Source organism: Bos javanicus, chromosome 7 (assembly GCF_032452875.1).
Source record: "Bos javanicus breed banteng chromosome 7, ARS-OSU_banteng_1.0, whole genome shotgun sequence".
NCBI classification, from domain to species: Eukaryota; Metazoa; Chordata; class Mammalia; order Artiodactyla; family Bovidae; genus Bos; species Bos javanicus.
The window spans coordinates 15,290,697-15,313,249 of record NC_083874.1 but is presented as its reverse complement, the minus strand read 5'-3'; the positions used below and the strand labels follow the sequence as shown (position 1 = coordinate 15,313,249).

General features: G+C 55.0%; 1 protein-coding gene across 5 annotated transcripts in view; it reads left to right on the top strand.

Annotated features, from left to right (window-relative positions):
* DOCK6 (dedicator of cytokinesis 6) overlaps positions 1 to 22,179 on the top strand; it is a 47,545-nt gene extending 25,366 nt beyond the window's left edge. Inside the window, exons 23-50 of one of the 5 annotated variants that reach the window (XM_061422202.1) lie at positions 821 to 925; positions 3,122 to 3,214; positions 3,450 to 3,545; positions 4,222 to 4,362; positions 7,618 to 7,731; positions 7,857 to 8,027; positions 8,361 to 8,500; positions 8,591 to 8,760; positions 10,855 to 11,015; positions 11,285 to 11,467; positions 12,140 to 12,266; positions 12,566 to 12,650; positions 12,809 to 12,905; positions 13,041 to 13,175; positions 13,441 to 13,593; positions 14,056 to 14,214; positions 14,328 to 14,428; positions 15,319 to 15,511; positions 15,599 to 15,742; positions 17,081 to 17,212; positions 17,302 to 17,316; positions 18,830 to 18,955; positions 19,054 to 19,143; positions 19,697 to 19,933; positions 20,298 to 20,441; positions 20,537 to 20,643; positions 21,298 to 21,459; positions 21,938 to 22,179. In XM_061422202.1, the coding sequence (XP_061278186.1) occupies positions 821 to 925; positions 3,122 to 3,214; positions 3,450 to 3,545; positions 4,222 to 4,362; positions 7,618 to 7,731; positions 7,857 to 8,027; positions 8,361 to 8,500; positions 8,591 to 8,760; positions 10,855 to 11,015; positions 11,285 to 11,467; positions 12,140 to 12,266; positions 12,566 to 12,650; positions 12,809 to 12,905; positions 13,041 to 13,175; positions 13,441 to 13,593; positions 14,056 to 14,214; positions 14,328 to 14,428; positions 15,319 to 15,511; positions 15,599 to 15,742; positions 17,081 to 17,212; positions 17,302 to 17,316; positions 18,830 to 18,955; positions 19,054 to 19,143; positions 19,697 to 19,933; positions 20,298 to 20,441; positions 20,537 to 20,643; positions 21,298 to 21,459; positions 21,938 to 21,980 (3,624 nt within the window). In that variant the 3' untranslated portion in view covers positions 21,981 to 22,179. The other 4 variants (XM_061422203.1, XM_061422204.1, XR_009737401.1 and 1 more) reach the window with 4 other exon arrangements.
* Positions 22,180 to 22,553: the final 374 nt, after the last annotated feature.

Sequence of the window (22,553 nt, the reverse complement as noted above, 5' to 3'; positions counted from 1 at the left end):
CCTGCTGGCGCCAGCCTCAGGGGTCATGGCTGCTGTGTGGGTGGGTGAAAGATCTCAGTGTTGAAGGAAAATGGAACGACAGACAGCAGCACAGATGAAGACTTGACCCTGAGGGATCCCCTGGCGGTCCAGTGGGTAGGACTCCGCACTTTCACTGCCAAGGGTGCGGGTTCAATCCCTGGTAGGGGAACTAAGATCCCACAAGCCACGTGTGTGTGTGTGTGTGTGTGTGTGTGTGTGCGCGCGCGCTAAGTCGCTTCAGTTGTGTCCGACCCTTTGTGACCCAGTGGACCTTAGCCTGCCAGGCTCCTCTGTCCATGGGATTCTCCAGGCAAGAATATTGGAGTGGGTTGCTATTTCCTTCACACAAGCCACACAGAATGGCAAAAAAAAAAAAAAAAAAACTTGACCCTGGACAGCAGGGCTGGGCTCTGGCTGTCAGTTCGGGAGCTGTGACTTGGATTCTGAGGCTGACCCAAGGATGGGTGACTGGAGCTTGAAAGAAGAGCAGCGTGTACGTAGCACAGCGGGGTGTTTCCACATGTGCCACACGCATGTATCCACAGGGGGGCGGCCTTGTGCACATTGCCCTCGCACATTGGAGCACAGTTGCGTGTACTCATGTATTCCATGCACAGACATATGTGGGAGGCATATACACACATACCTTGTGCGTGTTTTGCACACGTGTATTGCAGGGTCACATGTGGGTGTCCACGTGGGCACATGTGTGGCCCAGGGCAGTGAGCACGCTCCATGTTTGTTGCTGGTTTCCCTGCCCTCTGCCCACAGTCACTCCCATTTACCCGTGTATCTCCAGGGTATCGACCGCTCACACTCTTGGGTGAATGCTGCTTATGCTCCAGGAGGCAGCAAGGCTGTGCTGCGACGGGCCCCCCCTTATTGCGGGGCCGACCCCAGACAGGTGCCCTCCCTACCTGACGTGCCCCTGCACGTGCATCACCCCACCTCAGCATGGGCTCCTCCCACCTTCCTGGCTGCTGCCAACTAACCTAGGGGGGCTGCCTGGAGGAGGCAGCAGACCCCCCCCCCCCACCTCCTGCCTTCGTTTGGGGCTGTGGCATGGATGTTGTGGATGTTGTAGGCAACACAGGGGCATCTTCACCAGCCTTTTGCTGCCACACAGACCACAGCCTCAGGCAGAGACAGAAGGGACAGAGTAGTATCCAAATAGCATGCAATTGATGTGCAGTGACAGAAAGGGAGGAGCAGTATGCAATAGCATGCAAATGACCCAGCCACTCTAACCTCACTTCCTGCATGGCCTCTCTCCCCCCTTAATCCACTCTGTTCAGGAGATTCAGCTGTCCCCTTGACACAGCAACCTGAATGATGCCCAGAGGGCAGAACTGAACCTTGGCTCCCTCACCCCATTTCAGGCAGAGGGACCCCTTCCCAGGACCCTGGGTGTGGGGAGGGGCTTTGCCATCAGATAGTCCTGGGATGAGTCCTGGTTCTGTTAGGGGCTCGCTCTGCACTCCAGGCTTTGAATTTTCAGAAGTAGTGAAGACTCGCTGCTCAGTGCAGCGACCCCAAGCCTGGGAACAAGTTAGGGCATCGCAGGTAGGACTTTGTTGGGGAGACGGATCCTCGGGCCAGCCTCATCCTTGAGCTGCTGGCTAGTCGGGGAGATTGATGCCCATCAAACAAACGCATGACTATGTAAGTGGAGGAGGCGAAAACGCCTGCAAGGAAGTGAACCGAGACAGGGCGGTCTGAAGAGTCTCTCTCCTAGAAGGTGACCTAAAGAGTGAGATAGAGCCAGCCAGGGACGAGTGGGTGTTCCAGGTGGAGGGAAAGGCTCTGCAGAGGTTGGGAGCAAGCTCAGAGGCCCCTGGGCACCCAAGGCTAGATTCCCTGCACACTTGGCCCCAGGCCACGTGTTCCAGCTTTGTGCCTGTCACCTAGGCAACCTGCACAGCATGGCAACCAGGGGACTGTTCACAGCTTGAGCAGGGGAACTCTGGGCAGGCTTCTAAGATTTCTGAGAGTCTGGCTTCATGGGCCTTTCAAGTACCCCCCTGACATTTTTAACAGGCCTCCCCACAGTGCCCTCAGTTCTCTGGGGTGTCAGCTGGGCTTGGAAGGGCACACTGCAGGTGACAAGGTGTCAAGAGGGCAGGCATTCCGGACCTCAGGAGGAGGAGGGGGGAGGCGGCAGTGAGGCTGGCCTTGGCAGGCCTTGGCAGTGGGTGGCCCATCTGATGCAGGCCGGGGAGCCCAGGGTGTGTGGCTGGGACTGTGGGAGCTGTGGGGGCCCCCTCATGCTTGAGGCAAGGGCCTGGGCAGTTTCCAGGGCTGGGCCAGTTCCACCATTGGGCATCTCCTCTCCCTGTCAGTGGCCTCACCTGACCAGCCAAGGAGGCAGGGAGAGTGGAGCTTGAGCACTCCATGCCCATTTCACAGATGGGGATGCTGAGGCCTGGCGAGGCCCCAAGTAAGGCTGGAGTGGGGCCAAGCCTGGAACCTGGAGCTCTCGGCTGCTCCTGCTGCCTCTCACCACTTCACCTCCTCTGTCCTTATCTATCTTTTTCTTCTTTCTCCTCCTCCATTCTCCCCTTTAATCCCCTTTGTCTGTACTCTGCACCCCTGTCTACGCTCTCACTTCTCCTTGTTGCCCTGTCCATCGGTGAACTCACGGACTCACTCACCCTCCACCCTCAACCCCACTTGCGCTCCCTGCTCTGACCACGTTATCGTCTCCATCTATGTTGATTTCATTCTCTCCACCTACACGCCCCACCCCCGACCACTTTTCTTACTTTTGTCTGCCCGGTCCTGCTCCATCCGTGCTCACCTCCGACGGGCTCCCGTCCACATCCTCACCTGTCCCCTTCACTCTGCTTGTCGCCTCCTTACTGCGTCTTGCTTATTCTCATCTTTTCCATCACTTTCATGCCTTCTCCATCTGAATCCACACACTGCTGTCTTTATTTATTAACACTGCTCGTTCCATCCACGCCCCCACTGTCCGTCCACATGGGCACACCTCCCCTCCATCCATGCTGCCGACCGTCTCTCTTCTCCATCCGTACCGTCTGTACCCACACTAACCGCCCCCCACCCCCCACCATCCCATCCCCTCGCCATTCCATCATAGGCCATCGACCGCAGCTCTAGCCGAACCTCTTCCTGCCTCGAGAGCTCCTCCTCATCCCTGCCCACCACCCAGCCGAGACCCACTATGCAGAAGGTAGTCGGAGACGGGGTGGGTGACTCCACTTTGGGGTCCAGAGCTCCCTTGACCCCCCAAGCCCAGTGGGGTCTGGAGAGCCAGGAAGAGGGCACACTGACTCCTTCTGGCCCCTCTCCTCCTGCATGGCCTCCCATTGCGCTAACCCCGAGCCATCCAGCTGCATCCTCCCCTGTCACACTGGGGGTACAGCGTGGGTGTCTCTGCACTCCGTGACCCGTGCCCCTGCCCCCAGCTGCTGCATGAGGAGCTGGCCCTGCAGTGGGTGGTCAGCGGCAGTGCTGTGCGCGAAGCCGTCCTGCAGCACGCCTGGTTCTTCTTCCAGCTCATGGTGAGACTCCCTGTTCCCTGCCCGAGAGCAAGGGCCCCTGGAGAGACTCTCTTAAGGGAGAGAAACCCCCTGAGATTTCATCTAAGCCCCCTGAGAAATGGCCCCAAGAGACCCCCCACATGGAGATAAGAGATGCCTAAGGGAATCTCTCCCTGAAGAGCCCCTGAAACTTACTTGAAACCCCCTCCCCTGTGTGAAGGATTCTCCCCCCACTTTTCCTGTGACACCATTGAGAAACTACCTAACAAGGAGACCCACCTCATCCCCAAGAGACAGAAGGAAACTATTGAGATCAGACTTGAACATGCCCCCAGACTCCTCAAGAGGTGCCTTGAACTATTCCTGCTGACAATAACTGCCCCCACCTCAATCTGGTGGGCCTTGAAGCCCCACCCTCATTCCTACCACCCAACTTTGACCACTGGAGACCAGTTCTAGCCCTACACATGCTCTCTCTCAGCCTCCTACCCCTCTAGCTAGCCCTCACTTAGGCCCCACCCATGGCCTTCTCGGGCCCCGCCCACCATTCTCAGACTCCACCCACACGGTCAGGTTCTAGGATCCCTTATGCCCACCTTTAACCCACCTCAAGCCATCACTCGCAGTCCCCCAAGTTCCACCCCCTTCTGGCAAGCCACCTCCACCTCCACCCCCTGTCCTCTCGTTCGGCCCCCAGGTGAAAAGCATGACGCTGCACCTGCTCCTGGGTCAGAAGCTGGACACACCCCGCAAACTTCGCTTCCCTGGACGCTTCCTGGACGACATCGCAGCCCTGGTGGGCTCTGTAGGCCTGGAGGTTATCACCCGTGTCCACAAGGTGAGGGGTGTGGGGCCTCCATGGTGTTTGGGGGGCAGGGGTGCTGAGGGAAGACATGGAGCCAGCCAGGTGGGGTGCCAATCTGCCAGGTGGGGTGCCAGTCTGCCTGGTGCTTCCTGGCTGCAAGACCACAAATCCCATTCACTGGATGGGTCTGTTCACTCAACATCTGTTTCTTAAAGCACTTACTGTGTGCTTTACAGCCCTAGGCTGGAAACTAGAGACAGACAGTGGTGACCAAAGCAGACCCAGTTCCTTGCCTTCATGGAGCTGTTAGGGAGAGATTTGAAGGAGGTAAAGGAGCAGTCTGTGTGATATCCAAGGAAAGAATGTTGTAGGCAGCGGGAACAGCAGTTGCAAAGGCCCTGGGGCAGGACCTGCCTCTGTTAGAAAGCAGTGAGCCTGAGCCTACGCTTCAGGCTGCAGTGGAGTTAACCAAGGACGGGAATGAGAGTTGGGGAGGGCAGGGAGCTGGTAGGGCAGATCCATTAGCCCTTGCACAGTGCCAGTATATAGTAAGTACTCAATAAACGGACATTGATATTTGAAACCTTGACAATTAGACAACCTTGACAACCAGACGCTGAACCACTGATTCTAGTGCTCACAGGAGCTGTGCAGACAATAATGATAATACTTGTGCGTTTGTTGAGCACTTGCTGTGTACCTAAATACTTTAGATGGATCCCATCATTAAACTCTCCCAACAGCTTCATGAACTTAGTGTTATTGTTTTCTCCATTTTACCAATGGAGAAACTGAGGCAGAGAATGACTAATAACCTGATATCACATGACTGGGAAGGGGCAGAATGGAGATGTGAACCCTCACCACCAGCTTCAGTTGGGAGAGTAGGGCTCCTGGTGGACCAGAGGGTATGTGCCCACTGGCTGTGGCCAGAATGTTTGATTTTTTTTATGATTTTGTTTATTTCTTTTGATTTTTGGTATAGCTTTATTTAATTAATGTATTTATTTGGGGCTGTGCTGGTAAAGAAAGGCTCACACATTGCTTTAGTTGTGAGAGTGGGGTCTGCCCTCTAGTCGCCATGTGCCGGCTTCTCGCTGTTGTGGAGCACAGGCTCCAGGGCGTGCGGGCTTCAGTGGTGGCGGCACGTGGGCTCCGTAGTTGTGGCTCCGAGGCTCTAGAGCACAGGTTCAGTAGTTGTGGCACATGGGCTTAGTTGCTCCGAAGCATGTGGGAATCCTCCCGGATCAAGGATCAAACCCGTGTCTCCTGCATTGGCAGATGAATTCATAACCACTCGGCCACCAGGGAAGTCTAGAATGTCTGATTTCCAAAGAGAAAGGGGACTTCTGTATTTGATGGGAATTTTCCAGATGTTTGAGATGCCAGTCCAGCCCAAGCTGGCTCTTGTGCAATTCCCCATGACCTTTGGGCTGATCTCAAAGGCCTTGACCTGGTTGCACCAAAGTCTCCCTAAGAGCTAAATTCCAGATTACGAGGAAACCCCCCTTCAAGAAGGCTACGGGGAACAACAGCACCCTTGAGAAGCAGCTTCGTCACAGCCACTGGGGAGGCATCGGTGACGGGTCCCAGCGGTCATTCCTTCACTGGACATTTATGGAGCATCCAACTATATCAGGCTCAGTGCACCAGGCAGACCCTGTCTCTGCCCTCCTGTGGACTTGGAGCTCAGGCGGGTTTTGTATTTTGTCTCTGGGTCACAGGACCTGAGAACCCCTGAGGCTAACTTCTGAGGCCATAGGGTAACTCACGAGAACAGGAGGGCAGCTGGGCCTTGAGGCCGTATCAGCCTCCTTTCTGTTCCTCCTTGCCGGGCACTTCCTGCTCCAGGGCCTTTGCACTTACTGTTCCTTTTTTCTCATCCTTCAGGCTTCCCTCTTTTTTTTTTTTTTTTTAACTTAATTAATTTGTTTTTGGCTGTGATGGGTCTTCATTGCGGTAAACGAGTTTTCTCTAGTTGCAGCAAGCAGGGGGCTACGCTCCAGTTGCAGTGCTCAGGCTTCTCGTTGTGGTGGCTTCTCTTGTTTTGGCCACCTGATGCTAAGAGCCAACTCATTGGAAAAGAATCTGATGCTGGGAAAAATTGAAGGCAAAAGGAGAAGAGGGCAGCAGAGGATGAGATGGTTAGATAGCATCATTGACTCACTGGACATGAATTTGAGCAAACTCCCGGAGATAGTGAAGGACAGGAGCCTGACATGCTGCAATCCATCAGATCACAAAGAGTCAGATACGACTTACTGAATGAACAACTCTTGTTGTGAGCACAGGCTCAATAGTTGTAGAGTATAGGCTTAGTTGCTCCAAAGTGCGTGGGATCTTCCCACTCCAGGGATTGAATTTGTGTCCTCTGCATTGATAGGCAGATGCTTAACCACTGGACCACCAAGGAAGTCCCCAGGCTTCTTTTGAAATAGCATCCTGTTAGGTGGCTTTGAAACATGTAGAACTATCTGGAATACTTTTATCAGTTAGGGCAAAAGTTAATTTGCTTGAATATCATCACAAGCGGTTTAAATGTGACCAGAGTTTATTCCTGAGCATAAGTGGGTTGCAGGGAGCTCCACAGTGTGGGCCTGGCCATCTCAGTTCATCATAGTACCCACCACATCAGGTGGTGGGAACGGGACCTGCCACATCACTTTTCTCAAATTCCATTGGCCAGAATATGGTCACGTGATTTTTCTCAGCTGCAAGGAAGGCTGGGAAATGTAGTCCCTACCCAGCTCTGAACTCTGAGAAAGGGTCCCAATACCTAAGAGAGGATATGGGGGCAGGGGAGGTTAGCAGCCAGTCTCTGCCATCTGCGTTGTCTTACTGAAATCTGGTGAGAGAAGGGACTTCCCTGGTGGTCCAGTGGCTAAGACTCGGTGCTCCCCATGCAGGGAGCCCGGGGTTTGATCCCTGGCCAGGGAACTAGATCTCACATGCTGCAACGAAGACCTAGCACAGCCAAATAAATAAATACTTATAAAAATAAATAAATAAAATCTGGTGAGAGAAGAAAAAAGAGTGCCCTCTACAGAGCTGGATGGAGAGTAGACACCTACCTGAGGGGGAAGGGAAGAGCTAGTCAGAGAGAGGAGGACAACCAGGAAGGCCAGGAGTCTGGAGCTGAGACAAGGGCGTGTCAAGGAGGCCCAAGGCTTTGCGGCAGTGACCCGGCTCCTGGAGGTCACTGGTGGCCTTGGCGAGAGCCAGGCCCAGGGCAGGGACTGAGGCTCCATGGGGCGAGTGGGCGTAGGCTGACAGGCCCTGTGCCCCCAGGACATGGAGCTGGCCGAGCGCCTCAACGCCAGCCTGGCCTTCTTCCTCAGCGACCTGCTGTCCCTGGTGGACCGCGGCTTCGTCTTCAGCCTGGTCCGGGCTCACTACAAGCAGGTAGGAGTGGGCGTGGCGGGCACGGCGCACCTGCAGGAACGTGGGGGGGCTGGCAGTCCTCCGGGGGACGTGGGTGGGGGGTGGGCAGAACCATGTAATGTCTCCTGCCAACCCCTCCCCTGCAGGTGGCCACGCGGCTGCAGTCGGCCCCCAACCCGGCAGTGCTGCTGACGCTGCGCATGGACTTCACGCGCATCCTGTGCAGCCATGAGCACTACGTGACCCTCAACCTCCCCTGCTGCCCTCTGTCGCCCCCGGCCTCGCCCTCGCCCTCTGTGTCCTCCACTGCCTCCCAGGTGGGCTGGCCTCACTTCTGCCGCCTCTTCTTGCCCCATCGACCTCTTGCCTTCCAGCTCTCATCTCTGTCCATCTTACACATAGGCCACTGCTCAAGGGATTGACCCCTTCTCGCTGACCCTTCACCTCTGACCCTGCATTCTCAGCAACTTCCCGGGAGGACCAGCTTCTGATTTCTTACTTCTAACTCCCAGACTGGCATTCCATCTGCCATTTCTAAGATCTCTGATTTTGGACTCAACCCCCTGTCATCTCACAGATGAGTTAACCCCGACCTCTCCCCTCTGACCCTTGACTCCCTCATCCCCTGTTTTGTCCCCCAACCTCTCCAGAGCTCCACCTTCTCCAGCCAGGCCCCAGACCCCAAAGTGATCAGCATGTTCGAGCTGAGCGGGCCTTTCCGGCAGCAGCATTTCCTAGCCGGGCTCCTGCTGACGGAACTGGCCTTAGCCATGGAACCTGAGGCCGAGGGGTGAGTGCAGGCCCTGTGTGGTCCCTTGGGGTGGGGGGTAGGGTGCAGGATCCACGCACAATCCATCCTGAGCACCTCACTACTTTACAGGGCGTCCCTGCTGCACAAGAAGGCCATCTGTGCTGTCCACAGCCTGCTCTGCGGCCATGACGCCGACCCCCGCTATGCTGAGGCCACCGTGAAGGCCCGGGTGGCTGAGCTATACCTGCCACTGCTGTCACTCGCCCGGGACACGCTGCCACGGCTGCATGACTTTGCTGGTCAGCAGGGCAGGGTGGGATGGGGTGGGTTCCACCATCTGGGGACCTGATTGATTCCACAAGGCTCAGGTCAGGAAATGTGGGCAAGGAGTTAAAACATGGGTGTTAAGTTCAGAGGAGCAGGTTTAAGTTCTGCCACAAGGCCCCAGGAAAGCCTCAAGGTCAGAAAAGGTGGGCAAGGAGCAAAAAACCTGAGTGTTAGCATCAGAGAAGTGGCTTTAAGTCCTGCCACAGGGCCTCAAGAAAGCCATTAACCTTGCTGAGCCTCAAGTTTCTCAACTGTAACGTGGAGACAGGGGTAGTACCAACTACTCCTAGGATTTTGTGAAAATCTGGGGAGGTGTAGGACTGGAATACTGTCAGTGCACGATAAACGGGAGATGAATTATCTGTTAGAAAGAGGTGGGAGCAGGGAGAGGTGGGGACCATCAGGGTGAGAGGGCAGTTGGAGCCTTGTGTTCATTAATTTGCACACTGACCAGCACCATCGATGAACAAGTGTGCACTGTGGTTGAAATGCACAGACTTAGAATTGGGGGGTTGATGCCCTTTGTCATTTCGGGGAAACTCTCAGTTGTTATCTTTTGATTTTTTTTTTTTTTTCCGCCTCGTTTTCTCTCTTCTCTCCTCCTTGGACTCCAATGACACGTATGTCAGACCTTTATGATCCTGTTACACGTGTCTGCTGTGCTCTGTTCCGCTTTTCATTCTGTTTGCTCTGTTGTGCATGAGTTAGGAAACTTTTCCCCTGTGTGTGAGCTCACGACCTCTATCTTCTGCTATGGCTGGTCTTCTGTTAATGCCCTCTGTTGAGTTCTGAATTCCAGATGTTTTATTTTTCACTTGTAATATTTGATGTTTTTTGTTGTGGATTTCGGCTCTCTGTTGATATTCTCCATCTATTTACCCTTGTTTGTGCATCTCTTCTACATTTTATCTTTAAAAATATATTTATTTACTTGGTTGCACCGGGTCTTAGTTACGGCATTTGAGGTCTGTAGTTGAAGCACGTGAACTCTTAGTTGCCGCATGTGGGATGTAGTTCCTTGACCAGGGATTGAATCCAGACCCCCTGCATTGGGATTGCAAAGTCTTAGCCACTGAACCACCAGGAAAATCCTCTACTTTTTATTTCAGTGTCCTTGTTTGCTCACTTCAGTATTTGATCATCTCTGTGCTGTGCATGCTCCTGTTGTCTTTTCTCCCCTGTCAATCACATTTTCCTGCCTCTTCACGTCTTCTGATTTTTTTCTTGTATTTTGGACATTGTGTGTAAAAGGGCCGTCAGGACTGAGGCAATGTCCTCTTTTCCCAGTGAGGGTTCATCTTTCCTTCTCTTAGGCAGATAGGAAAAGGGGCTGATCACCTCAATCCAGTCAGAAATCCATGTTAAACTGGGCTGGAGCTTGAGGTTGACCTTGTATCTCAAGAATCTCTACGCTGAGACCTAGTCTGTATTTGTTGGTAGCAACTCTCTCTGATGATACTGTTTTGGGGGCGAGTGGAGAGGATAATCTTTTAAGATCATAGATTTTGGAACCAGACTGTTTAGGTTAAAATTCTAACTTTACCATTTACCTATTTTGTGATCCCAAGCAGGTAATTTAACCTGTCTTTACCTCAGTCCCTTCTTCCATAAAGTAAGGATGATACAAGTACTTACCTCATAGGGTTGTGTTGAAGAATAATAGTTAATATTTTTAGAGTGTTTAGAACACCACCTGATACGTAAGAAATGCCACGTCTGTGTCAGCTGATGCTATAATAATGACAGCAGCAGTTATTATTATGGTTGTTACCATTGTCATCATCATCTTTGCAATGACTGCTCCTGTGCACCAGGCCATGTTCTAAGCGTTGAGCATAGCGTGGCCAGAGCAGATAGATATAGTCCAGGCCTTTGTGGATCTTAGTTGTACGATGACTGTATCTAATTGCAAATATAATAAGTGAGCTCTGGGAGTCAAAAACTAGAGACCACACCCTGGTCTGAGGGGGTGGTATCAGGGAAGGCTTCCTTGAGGAGGTGACCTCTGAGCTGAAATTTGAGAAAGAGACAGAACTAACCGAGTGCTCTTGGTTCTCTTGTCCCAGAGGGCCCAGGTCAGCGCTCAAGACTGGCCTCTCTGCTCGACTCAGACACAGAAGGTGAAGGGGACGTGGGAGGCACCATCAACCCCTCAGTGGCCATGGCCATTGCGGGTGGCCCCCTGGCCCCTGGCTCCCGGGCCAGTATCTCCCAGGGCCCAGTGACGGTGAGTACTAGCCTTGTCCCCAGAGACACCAGCTAACATCCGATCATCTTTGTGCCTGTGTCTAATGTCTTTTCTCCCTTATCAATCACATCTCCCTACCTCTTCACATGTCTTGTGATTTTTTGTTGTATTTTGGACATCATGTGCCCGATAACCCAGTAATAGAAGTTACGTAATAAAGTACCAATCGGCCAGTTCTCACTTTACTGTGGAGAAAACGAAGGTCAACTCTCTTCCTTCTGATCCCCCTGTCCACTCTCCGGCCCCAGGCTGCTCGCTCAGGCTATGCCCTCTCTGCTGAGTCCAGTCGGACCTTGCTGGTGTGTGTGCTATGGGTCCTGAAGAATGCTGAGCCGGCCCTGCTGCAGCGCTGGGCTGCGGACCTGACGCTCCCTCAGCTGGGTCGTGTCTTGGACTTGCTGTACCTCTGCCTGGCTGCCTTCGAGTACAAGGTTCGAAGGTCGGGCAGGGGACTGGGGCATAGGGGGCAGGTTGAGGACACATGGCGGGGGGGCCTGGAGTGACATGGGCTGGGTGTGAAGGGATGGACTGCACCACTTGCTGGGGGGAAGGGATAGACTGTTTCAGTGCTGTAAGTTACCAGCCAACTGCTCCTACAGTTTTGCCTCTGAGAGAAGTTCCTGATAGAAATCAAGGAATAATAAGAGTGCATGTACCTTTCTCAGTTCCCCTGCTGGCTCAGTGGTAAAGAACCTACCTACCAATGCAGGAGACACAGGAGATGTGGGTTCGATCCCTGGGTTGGGAAGATCCCCTAGAAGAGGAAATGGGAATTCACTCCAGTAAATGGCAATCCACTCCAGTATTCTTGCCTGGAGAATCCCATGGACAGAGGAGCCTGGTGGGCTACAGTCCAAAGGGTTGCAAAGAGTCAGACATGACTTAGCAACTGAGCACATGAGCACGTGCTGAACCAAAGCAAAAGGCGGAAATTTCCTTCATGAACAGAATCCGGGAGGTGCTGAGAGCTTAGAGCTTGCTGTAAAGGGGAGGACCATGTTTGCGAGCACAGGTTCCTGGAGGGATAGGGCCAGAAAAAGCAGACCACATTAGCGCATAGAAAAGGACAGAGTCAACCTTGAACCTGTTCTCTGCCGTCTCAGGGGAAGAAGGCCTTTGAACGCATCAACAGCCTCACATTCAAGAAATCACTGGACATGAAGGCCCGACTGGAGGAAGCTATTTTGGGCACCATTGGAGCCCGACAGGAGATGGTGCGACGGAGCCGTGGTGAGAGGAAGGTGTACCCCCACACATGTCCCCACTCAGCGCCTCCCACACTTTGTACAAGGGTCCCCGAGACGGGAGCCGTTCCCACCTGTCTGGCTCACTTATCCCAGAAGTCCACACATTATCTCTGTACACGTGGCACATGGGCTTCTGTGTTCTCTGTTGATGTCTAACCGCGTCCACTCCGAGGTGTCCACATCATCCAGTGACCTCACAGGGATCCCACGTATGTATCTTATCATGGTCACGTGTGTCCTTATGTTTTTGCACATGTGTGAACACCCACCTGTGTGTCTCAGAGAGGAGCCCATTTGGGAACCAGGAGAACGTTCGCTGGCGGAAGAGCGTCACACACTGGAGACAAACCTCGGACCGTGTGGACAAGTGGGTGTAGGCGGGACATAGTTCACAGGGGTTAGATCAAGTTCCAGAGAACTGCGCCCCCAGGGCAGATAAAGGGACAGCCCCCAGCTGTCGGGGGCGGGGGGGGGGGGGAGGTCTGGCCAGGAGAGGCCCTCCCCAGCCCCTCCCCTCCCGTCTAGGACCAAAGATGAAATGGAACACGAGGCCTTGGTAGACGGGAACCTGGCAACCGAGGCAAGCCTGGTGGTCCTGGATACACTGGAGATCATCGTGCAGGTATGGCTTGATCCAGCATCTCCATGACCTCGGACCCCACCAACGGGCCTTGTGATCTTTGACTTTCAGAATCCCTCTCCCTCCCTGACTCCATAACCACCCCAGTCTCTAAGACCTGGATTTCTGGCCTGCCAGACGGTGATGCTGTCAGAGGCCCGGGAGAGCATCCTAGGCGCGGTACTGAAGGTCGTGTTATACAGCCTGGGCAGCGCCCAGAGTGCCCTCTTCCTGCAGCACGGCCTGGCCACACAGCGGGCTCTAGTATCCAAGGTGAGTATCTCTGACAGCCACGCCTGCTGAGTGCCCAGACACACCCCTTAACCACAGTTTGCAGAGGAATTGAGGATCAGAGTGGCAGTCGGTTACCTGGAGTCACACAGCAAGGGCTTAAACTGGCTCAGACGCCAAAGCCTGCTGGTTTGGCCAGAGAAGGCAGAAGAGCCCTGTGCTTCTGCCCAAGTCCCCATGGGGAACCGTCTGAGTCAGAACAGGGAGAACTCACTGGTGTCTGTTTCACCTTGGGGGCGGGGGCCAGTTCCCAGAGCTGCTGTTTGAGGAGGACACGGAGCTGTGTGCCGACCTCTGCTTGAGGCTCCTGCGCCACTGCGGCAGCCGCATCAGCACCATCCGCACCCATGCCAGCGCCTCCCTCTACCTCCTCATGCGCCAGAACTTCGAGATTGGCAACGTAAGCGGGGCCCGGGGGGCGTGGCCCACACAGGGCTCCAGGGAGGGCCATTGATTAGGGTTCTTTACTCATGTTTTTAATAAGTTGTATTTATTCATTTTCGCCAGGTTGGGCTATATTCCTGCCCGCGGACTTTCTCTAGTTGTGGTGCACAGGCTTCTCGTTGCAGTGGCTTCTCTTACTGCAGCGTGCAGGCTCAGGGCCTGTGGGCTTTAGTGGTTGCAGCACGTGGGTTCTGTAGTTGCGGTGCACAGGCTTACCCCGTGGCATGTGGAGTCTTCCCAGACCAGGGATCGAACCCATGTCCCCTGCAGGGCAGGCAGATTCTTAACCCTTAGACTACCAGGGCAGTCCTGAGCAGGGGTCTGGATCAAACAGACGCGAGGCGGAAGGGGAGAGGGGTGAGGTCAGCAGGCTGAGAAGGCCCACAGGCAGGCATGCTCTTCCTCCTGGCCCACCCAGAATTTCGCCCGTGTGAAGATGCAAGTGACGATGTCGCTGTCGTCCCTGGTGGGAACAACACAGAACTTCAGTGAAGAGCACCTGCGCCGTTCACTCAAGACCATCCTCACCTATGCCGAGGAGGACGTGGGGCTGCGGGACAGCACCTTTGCTGAGCAGGTGATCCCCGGGCCCCGGCCCCACCTTCCACAACCAGGGTCGTGGCCCCACCCTGCTTGACCCCTGACCCCGTCACTTTGGCCACATCACTCCCGGCCCTTCCCCTATTCCAGGTCCAGGACCTGATGTTCAACCTGCACATGATCCTGACTGACACGGTGAAGATGAAGGAGCATCAGGAAGACCCGGAGATGCTTATTGACCTCATGTACAGGTGAGGAGGGCCGGTCGGGACCGTCAGCCATTCACAGACAGGCGAGGGGCGAGGAGGTGGTAGAGGGGAGCAGGTGAGCGTACAGGTAATAAGAGAGACAAGTAAGGATGGACAAGTGATGAGGGCCCAGGAGAGCAGACAGATGAGGACCGAGGGAGAGGGAAGACGACAGGTGAGGGCACAAGTAAGGTACGGGCAGGTAAATGAGCAAAAGAAAAGGGCACCAGAGGAACATACAGATCAGGGTGACAAAGCAGAGCCAGGACAGGTGAGGTAGACAGGTGGGAGAGGCAGGTGAGGCGCCAACCCATGAAGGGCTGACAGATCAAGAGAGCAAAGTGCTTTGGAGGAGTATTTAGTAAGAACCTGGGGAGTTGGAGATGGGGGCCCAGGTAATGCAGACAGGGAAGGGAGGGGGCATACAGAAGGGAGGGCCCCAGGCAGACAGGTGGCATGGTTCAGGGTCCAGGTGGAGTAAACTGATGAGCAGGACAAGTGAGGGAGCGATACTTGTGCAGGGATGGACAGGTGTGGAGTGGAACAAGTTAGGGGACAGGTGAATAGAGGAAGGGAGGCAGTGATGGGCAGGGCAATGGGGAGACAGGTGAGACAGGTGAACGGGGTACAGGTGAGGAGACTGGCTGGTCAGTGGGAGACAAGGAGGACTGCTGAGAAGAAAGATGAGTATAAGGGAGAAGACAGGTAAGGGGATGGACAGGTGAGACAGGTGCGGGGAGGGAGAGGTGAATGAAGGTTGAGGTGGGGAGGTCGTCTGGGGCAGATGGCTGGGGTAAAAGGAGAAGGGGATGGACAAGGGAGGGGCGAGCAGTGAGGGGCGAGGTGAGTCTCCACTCTCCTCCCACCTCCCATCGTCCTCACCTGGGCTCTAGGATTGCCCGGGGCTACCAGGGCTCCCCAGACCTGCGGCTGACGTGGCTGCAGAACATGGCGGGGAAGCACGCGGAGCTGGGCAACCACGCGGAGGCCGCGCAGTGCATGGTGCACGCGGCCGCGCTGGTGGCCGAGTACCTCGCGCTGTTGGAGGACAGCCGCCACCTGCCTGTGGGCTGCGTTTCCTTCCAGGTGAGTGGCAGGGGTGGGGGTCGTGGCGGGCGGGGGTGTGGCCCGTGTGGGGAAGAGACCAGGCTCTGAGCCCACCTCCCACCCCAGAATATCTCATCCAACGTGCTGGAGGAGTCCGCCATCTCCGACGACATCCTCTCACCCGACGAGGAGGGCTTCTGTTCCGGGAAGCACTTCACAGAGATGGGGCTGGTGGGGCTGCTGGAGCAGGCGGCCGTCTACTTCACCATGGTGAGGCCCAGGGCCTGGGGCAGCGGCGACTTCCGCTCTTGGGCCGCGTACCCGCTCCCGAAGGTTCCAGATGGAGCTGCTGCGAGGACACTTTCTGGGTGGGAGATTGGTGGGGGAGGAGGATTTGGGTCCCTCTGAAGCCACTTTCCTGCCTTTCTCCCCTTAAAACTCTTGGTGTATGGGTGAGGCTTGAGTATGTTCAGTGACCATTTAAAAAAGATTAATTTTGGCCGCACCTGGAGGCTTTGGGGATCTTAGTTCCCTGACCAGGGATTGAACCCTGGTCCTCTGCAGTGAGAGCGTGTAGTCATAACCACTGGACCACTGGGGAAGTCCCTAAAATTCTTTTCTGTTATGAAAAATTTCAAGAACACATAAAAGAAAGTTGTGTCCCCACCACCCCTCATATGCAGCACCCAAAGTCAGTGACCACCTATGTTTACCATCCTGTTTCAGTTCTTTGCGTTGAACTTTCTTTTTTCCTTTTTTTTTTTTTTAATTTTATGTATTTGTTTGTATTTATTTTTTGCTTGTTCTGGGTCTTCACTGCTGCACGGGTCATTCTCTAGTTGTGATACACGGGCTTATTGTGATGGTTTCTCTAGTTGTAGTGCATGGGCTTCCCAAGCACAGGCTCAATAGTTGTGGTGCGCGGGCTTAGTTACTCTGCATCATGTGAGATCTTTCTGGATCAGGAATCGAACCCATGTCTCCTGCATTGGCAGGTGGATTCTTTACTACTGAGCCACCAAGGAAGCCCCTCGAGGTTTTTTTGATGTTGTGTTTATTATTACTTTGCTGGAGTCTCAGAGACAAAGGCCTTGGGAATAAGCCCGATGGTGGACACAGACCTCAGACAGTCAGCAAATAGCTCGGGACACCTGTTGTGTGCCAAGCTTGATGTTGGCCCTGGCTGGCACTCAGGAGTGCCTATTACCATGCGCCAGCAGGCGTGTGTGGAGGCCTTAGGCATCATGCCAGAAGGGCTTACATCCAGGTACTGGTCCTGGGGAGCCCCTCCTGTCTCAGGTTCAGTTTCCTGTCTGAGGGATGGGGAAAAAGAAAATGACTCCTACCAATGAAGGAACATGGATAAAGCATAGATGTACACAGCACCTGGTCCGCAGTAGGATGGTGGAGACCACAGAGGATGTCTGTAAGGGCTGAGTGGAAAGGCTGGTACCCGATCTGGGGCAGATGCAGTCAGGGTGGGCTTCCTGGAAGGTGATAGAAGATGGCACCCTGGGGGAGTGGGTAGGAGTGTGGTTGGTCCAAGCAGGAGAGAAGACCAGGGTAGGTGCTGGAAACCCTGACATATCCCCACACCCCCATCCCCAGGGCGGGCTCTACGAGGCCGTGAACGAGGTCTACAAGACCCTCATTCCCATCCTGGAAGCCCACCGTGACTACAAGAAGCTAGCTGCCGTGCACGGCAAACTGCAGGAGGCCTTCACCAAGATCATGCACCAGGTGGGCCCAGGAAGCCCACCAGCCCCAGCCCCAGCCCGTCGACCCCTGCCATCCCCAGCTGACTTTGCCCCTTCTCTCTCCCACCACAGAGTTCTGGCTGGGAGGTGAGTGGCCACCTACCTGTCTCTGGGACCCCCATGACAACTGGTCAGCAGTGGTCGGGGACCACCAGGGGGCGCTGGCGGAGCACGGCTGCCCGGCCACAGGGGCTCAGTGGGCGATGACCAATGACGCACCCCCACTACTTCCCCCTGGTCCCCCTCCCTGCCCCAGATCTCCAGGGCAGCTTGTGACTCACCCAGCTGGGAGCTCTCCAGTGACACCCCTCCCTTGGGCAGGGCCAGCTTGGTCACTGCCTGAAAGGGGGGCCTCCCGCTCCCGCCCTGTCTCTTGTTTCTTTTTGTCTCTATCTCTTGGTCTCTTCCCATCCATCTCTCCCTGTCTGTCTCCTTGCTAGCTCACTCTGTGTGTGTCTCTGGGTCTCTTATGTCTCCCTGTCTCCTCAACTTCCCCCAGGATCTCTGCTCGTTTGCCATTTCATGTTCCCCCTCTCTGCCTCTCCCCTACTTGGGTCTATTTTTAGGCATCTCCTAGTTTGGGGAGAATTTTCTGGCCAAAGATGGCAGGAACCCAGAGCCAAGGCGGGAGGGCTGGGTGGGGGCCGAGCAGGGCAGGCGGGTCTCCTCCCTCCCCGGATCTCCCTACCCATAGAATGATTGTCATCAGGCTGTATAACTAGGACCCTGGGGGTTGGGGGTTCTGACCTCTGACCTCTGCGATGACTTTGTCTCTCTGCCCCTGGCTCCCACCTCCCTCTCCTGGTGCCCACCCCACCCTACCTGGATCCGCTTTGGTGAGTGAACATGAGCCACCCCTGTCCTTCCTGGTGGTGGGTCATCTACCTAGGGTGGGAGGAGGGGGAGTCCCTCTTTCCAAACTTAGATCAGGGAGGGGAGGGGATGCCCTGGAACAAGGGAACCAGAGCCTCTGTCCCAGAGCAAGAGACAACCATGACTTCCTTCAGCCACGTGTGCATTTATTGAGCACCTACTGTATACCCGGGGCTCCCAGGTGGCACAGTGGTAAAGAATCTGCCTGCCAAGGCAGGAGACAGGAGTTCAATCTCTGGGTTGGGAAGATCCCCTGGAGAAGGAGATGGCAACCCACTCCAGTATTCTTGCTTGGGAAATCTCATAGACAGAGGAGCTTGGCAGGCTGCAGTCTATGGGGTTGCAGGGAGTCGGACATGACTTAGCAACTAAACAACGACTATATACCCAGCCCCACAGACATTGAGAAGTGAGTTGTGAGCAATAGAGCTCTGTTCCTCATTGCGTATTCTCTGAAGAAGTGCATGGGGCGAGAGGGAGAATCAGAAACTTAGGGTTTGTGTTCAATGAGAATAAAGATTGAGGGGGCAGCAGATAAGCTGGGGAGAAAGAGTGAGGGTGTGGGCAGTGGACAGTCGGCCAGGTCCACATCTCTGCCTGTGATGTGATGTTCTTGGGGTTCCCCCAGTCCTCCACCCATCCCCCTGTCTTCTGCACATGGGGCTGGAGGACACGTGTCTCTAGGGTAAGGGCCTCCCGGTCAATAGCAGCTCTCCCACAGCCCCAGCGCGTGTTTGGAACATATTTCCGTGTGGGCTTCTACGGCGCCCGCTTTGGTGACCTGGATGAACAGGAGTTCGTATACAAGGAGCCATCCATCACGAAGCTGGCTGAGATCTCACACCGGCTGGAGGCACGTCCTGGCGGTGGGGGGTGGACAAGGCACTGGGCCGCCCTGGGGCTGGGTGAGGGCTGCAGCCGTGTGGCCCTGAGTCAGCCCCGTGTCCCCAGGAGTTCTACACGGAGAGGTTCGGGGAGGATGTAGTCGAGATCATCAAAGATTCTAACCCTGTGGACAAGACCAAGCTGGACCCGCAGAAGGTGAGGGCTTCCAACCATCCCCCCAGGGTCCCCCAAATCCTATATTCAGAGACTCTATGTACCACATCCTGTGGCCCCTCAAATCCTATTTCTCTAGGAAAACTCCAAAGCTTGTCTCTCTCAGGAACCCCAAAATCCTATTCCTTAGGGATTCCCATTCATCCGGATGAGATGTGAAAGTGTTAGTCGCCCAGTCATGTCTGACTCTTTGCAACTCCATGGACTGTAGCCCACCAAGCTCCTCTGTCCATGGGATTCTCCAGGCAAGAATACTGGAGTGGGTAGCCATTTCCTTCTCCAGGGGATCTTCCCAACCCAGGGATTGAGCCTTGGTCTCCTGCATTGCAGGCAGATTCTTTACTGTCTGAGCCACCAGAAAAGCCCCAGATGAGACATAGGGAGACCTGAGAACCCAAATCCCTGAAACCCAAAGCCCACAGACCCAGTGAGGCTCAACCCCCGTTCTACAGGGATGGGGCCCCTGCGGGAGGCCGGCAAGCCCCAACTGTGTGTAATGGGGCTGAAACCTTTACCCCTGGGCCCCACGCCCCAGGCCTACATCCAGATCACATACGTGGAGCCACACTTTGACACCTATGAGCTCAAGGACCGGGTGACCTACTTCGACCGCAACTACGGGCTGCGAACCTTCCTGTTTTGCACACCCTTCACGCCGGACGGGCGTGCTCACGGCGAACTGCCGGAGCAGCATAAGCGCAAGACATTGCTGAGCACGGCCCACGCCTTCCCCTACATCAAGACCCGAATCCGTGTTTGCCACCGGGAGGAGGTGGGTGGTCAGGGACGGCCCAGGGAGTGGGGAGGTGAAGAGACCCTAGACCAAGGGAGGCGGGGGACCCCCAAATTCCAACCTCCAGGCCCTAGTCGGCAGACTTAAACCCCTCCCTCCAGACCTTGCTGACCCAAGTCTGGACTAGAACCAGGCAAGAGTTAGCAGCAGCACACCAAAAGCAACTGAACCTTGACCCTCACCCTGCCAGACCCAGGCAGGCAGGAGCCCCCAGACCCAGTTCCTTACACAGCTTCTTGGACCCCTATGAACCCCCAGCCAAGATCCAAGCTGCCGTGGGCTGGTTTGGGTCAAGGCATCTCCAGGCCCCAGCCAGCGGCACATGCCCATCCTTACCCCACAGACGGTGCTGACCCCGGTGGAGGTGGCCATCGAGGACATGCAAAAGAAGACTCGGGAGCTGGCCTTCGCCACTGAGCAGGACCCTCCTGATGCCAAGATGCTGCAGATGGTGCTGCAGGGCTCTGTGGGGCCCACTGTGAACCAGGCACGGCTGGCAGGGGAAGCAGGCTGCCCAAAGCCCCACTGGGGGCAGGGGGTGGTGGTGTGCAGATGGCCTCATGAGCCCCTGTCACCCCACAGGGACCTCTGGAGGTAGCCCAGGTGTTTCTGGCTGAGATCCCAGAAGACCCCAAGCTCTTTAGGCATCACAACAAGCTGCGGCTCTGTTTCAAAGACTTCTGCAAAAAGTAGGCCTGACCCCATCCCCAGACAGGGCCCCTCTAACCACCCCCCATTATGATTCTGCCTACCTGACTCCCCAGTACAGCCAGTCTATCACCCTGACCCCCCTTTATGGCCTCTCTGATTTCCATTAAGTCATGTCCACCATCAATGACTCAGTGGACATGAGTCTGAGCAAGCTCCAGGAGATAGTGAAGGATAGGGAAGCTTGGCATGCTGCAGTCCATGGGGTTGCAGAGAGTCAGACACGACTGAGTGACTGAACAGCAATATATCCACCTATCAGACCCCCATTATTACTGTGCATGCTTGACCCAAGTTCATGGCCTCCTCACCTCTCATTTTTTTATTTTTCTTTTGGTTGCACTGGGTCTTCATTGCTGCATGCAGGCTTTCTAGTTGTGGCAAGTGAGGGTTACTCTTGTGGTGTGTGGGCTTCTCATTGTGGAGCATAGGCTTCAGGGCCCACTGGCTTCATTAGTAGCAGCACGTGGACTCAGTCATCGCGGTGTGCCGCTCTACAGCGTGTGGACTTCAGTAGCTGTGGCGCCTGGGCTTAGTTGCTCCACAGCACGTGGAATCTTCCCAGTCCAGGGATCGAACCCAGGTCTCCTGCATTGGCAGGCAGATTCTTTACCACTGAGCCATCTGATCCTCAGGTGTGAGGATGCGCTGCGGAAGAACAAAGCCCTGATTGGGCCGGACCAGAAGGAGTACCATCGGGAATTGGAGCGCAACTATTCCCGCCTGCGGGAGGCTCTGCAGCCTTTGCTCACCCAGCGTCTGCCCCAGCTGCTGGCACCAAACACAGCCGGCCTCAGGTGCCTAACCCAAGTCCCCCGCCCACCGTAGAGAGGGTGAGATGGGGCAGGCAAAGCCCAGCAGAGTGTGGGGGCTACCATACGTGTGCCTGTCAACACGGGTGCTCAGGGCTTTGCACATGCATGTGAACACTTGCACATGTACATAATATTCAAACTCTGAGCCACCATTTCTGATCCTGGCTAGGTTATTTCTCAGGCATGTGACTTCATTTTTCTGAGCCTCAGTTTCCACATCTGTCAAATGGGTATGATTCATATCTCCAGTGGTGGATTCTATGAAGGAATCTCCAGTTCCACGGCTGGATCAGAACCAGTGTTAAAGGAGCCAGGATGACCATAGAAGGATCTTAAGAGGGGGAGGAGGAGGAGGGGAAGGAAAGGAGTGGGAGGAAGAGGAGGAGGTGATGGCTGGAGAGCATTATGGAGTTGGGGACCATGTGGCCGTGTTGATCTACTTCATTCCTCCCTCCCCCAGGAACTCCTTGAACAGAGCAAGTTTCCGGAAGACTGACCTTTGAGCCCACAGGGCCTGGAGCCACTCCCAGAGGAACCAGGACCCTGGCCTCAGCTACCTGTGCCTTCCTGACAGTCTCTCTCACTGCCCACTTGGCTGTGAGGCGACCACATCGTGCACGGGGCTGGGCCCTCTTCCTCTGTTCTCCTCTGTGTGCACTGATGCTTCTTGTCTTTTCTAATTTAAAATGGTTTTTGTAAACAGCCTGTGTGGTGTGGTCCCTGGGGGCTGGGTCCCAGGTGCATGCATACTCGACCTAATTGTTGATGACGGACACTGAGAACTAGTTGGGTGCAACAGACAGCAGTGACGACCCATGCAAAGTCCTGCCCTTGTAGAGCTGACATTCTAGTGGGGAAGGCAACACACAAATGACAATGTCATGTGTGTTCATGGGGAATAATGGTGACATTTGTTAAGCCCTTGCCCAGAGCCCAGATCTGTATAATTGCCACCCAGAAAGACACTGTCCCATCTATGGGCCTGGCTGCACGAGGGACAGCCTGCTTCATGGTTACAGAATCATCTCAACACCACTGTCAGGCAGGCAGCATTCTTATCCCGGTTTACAGATGGG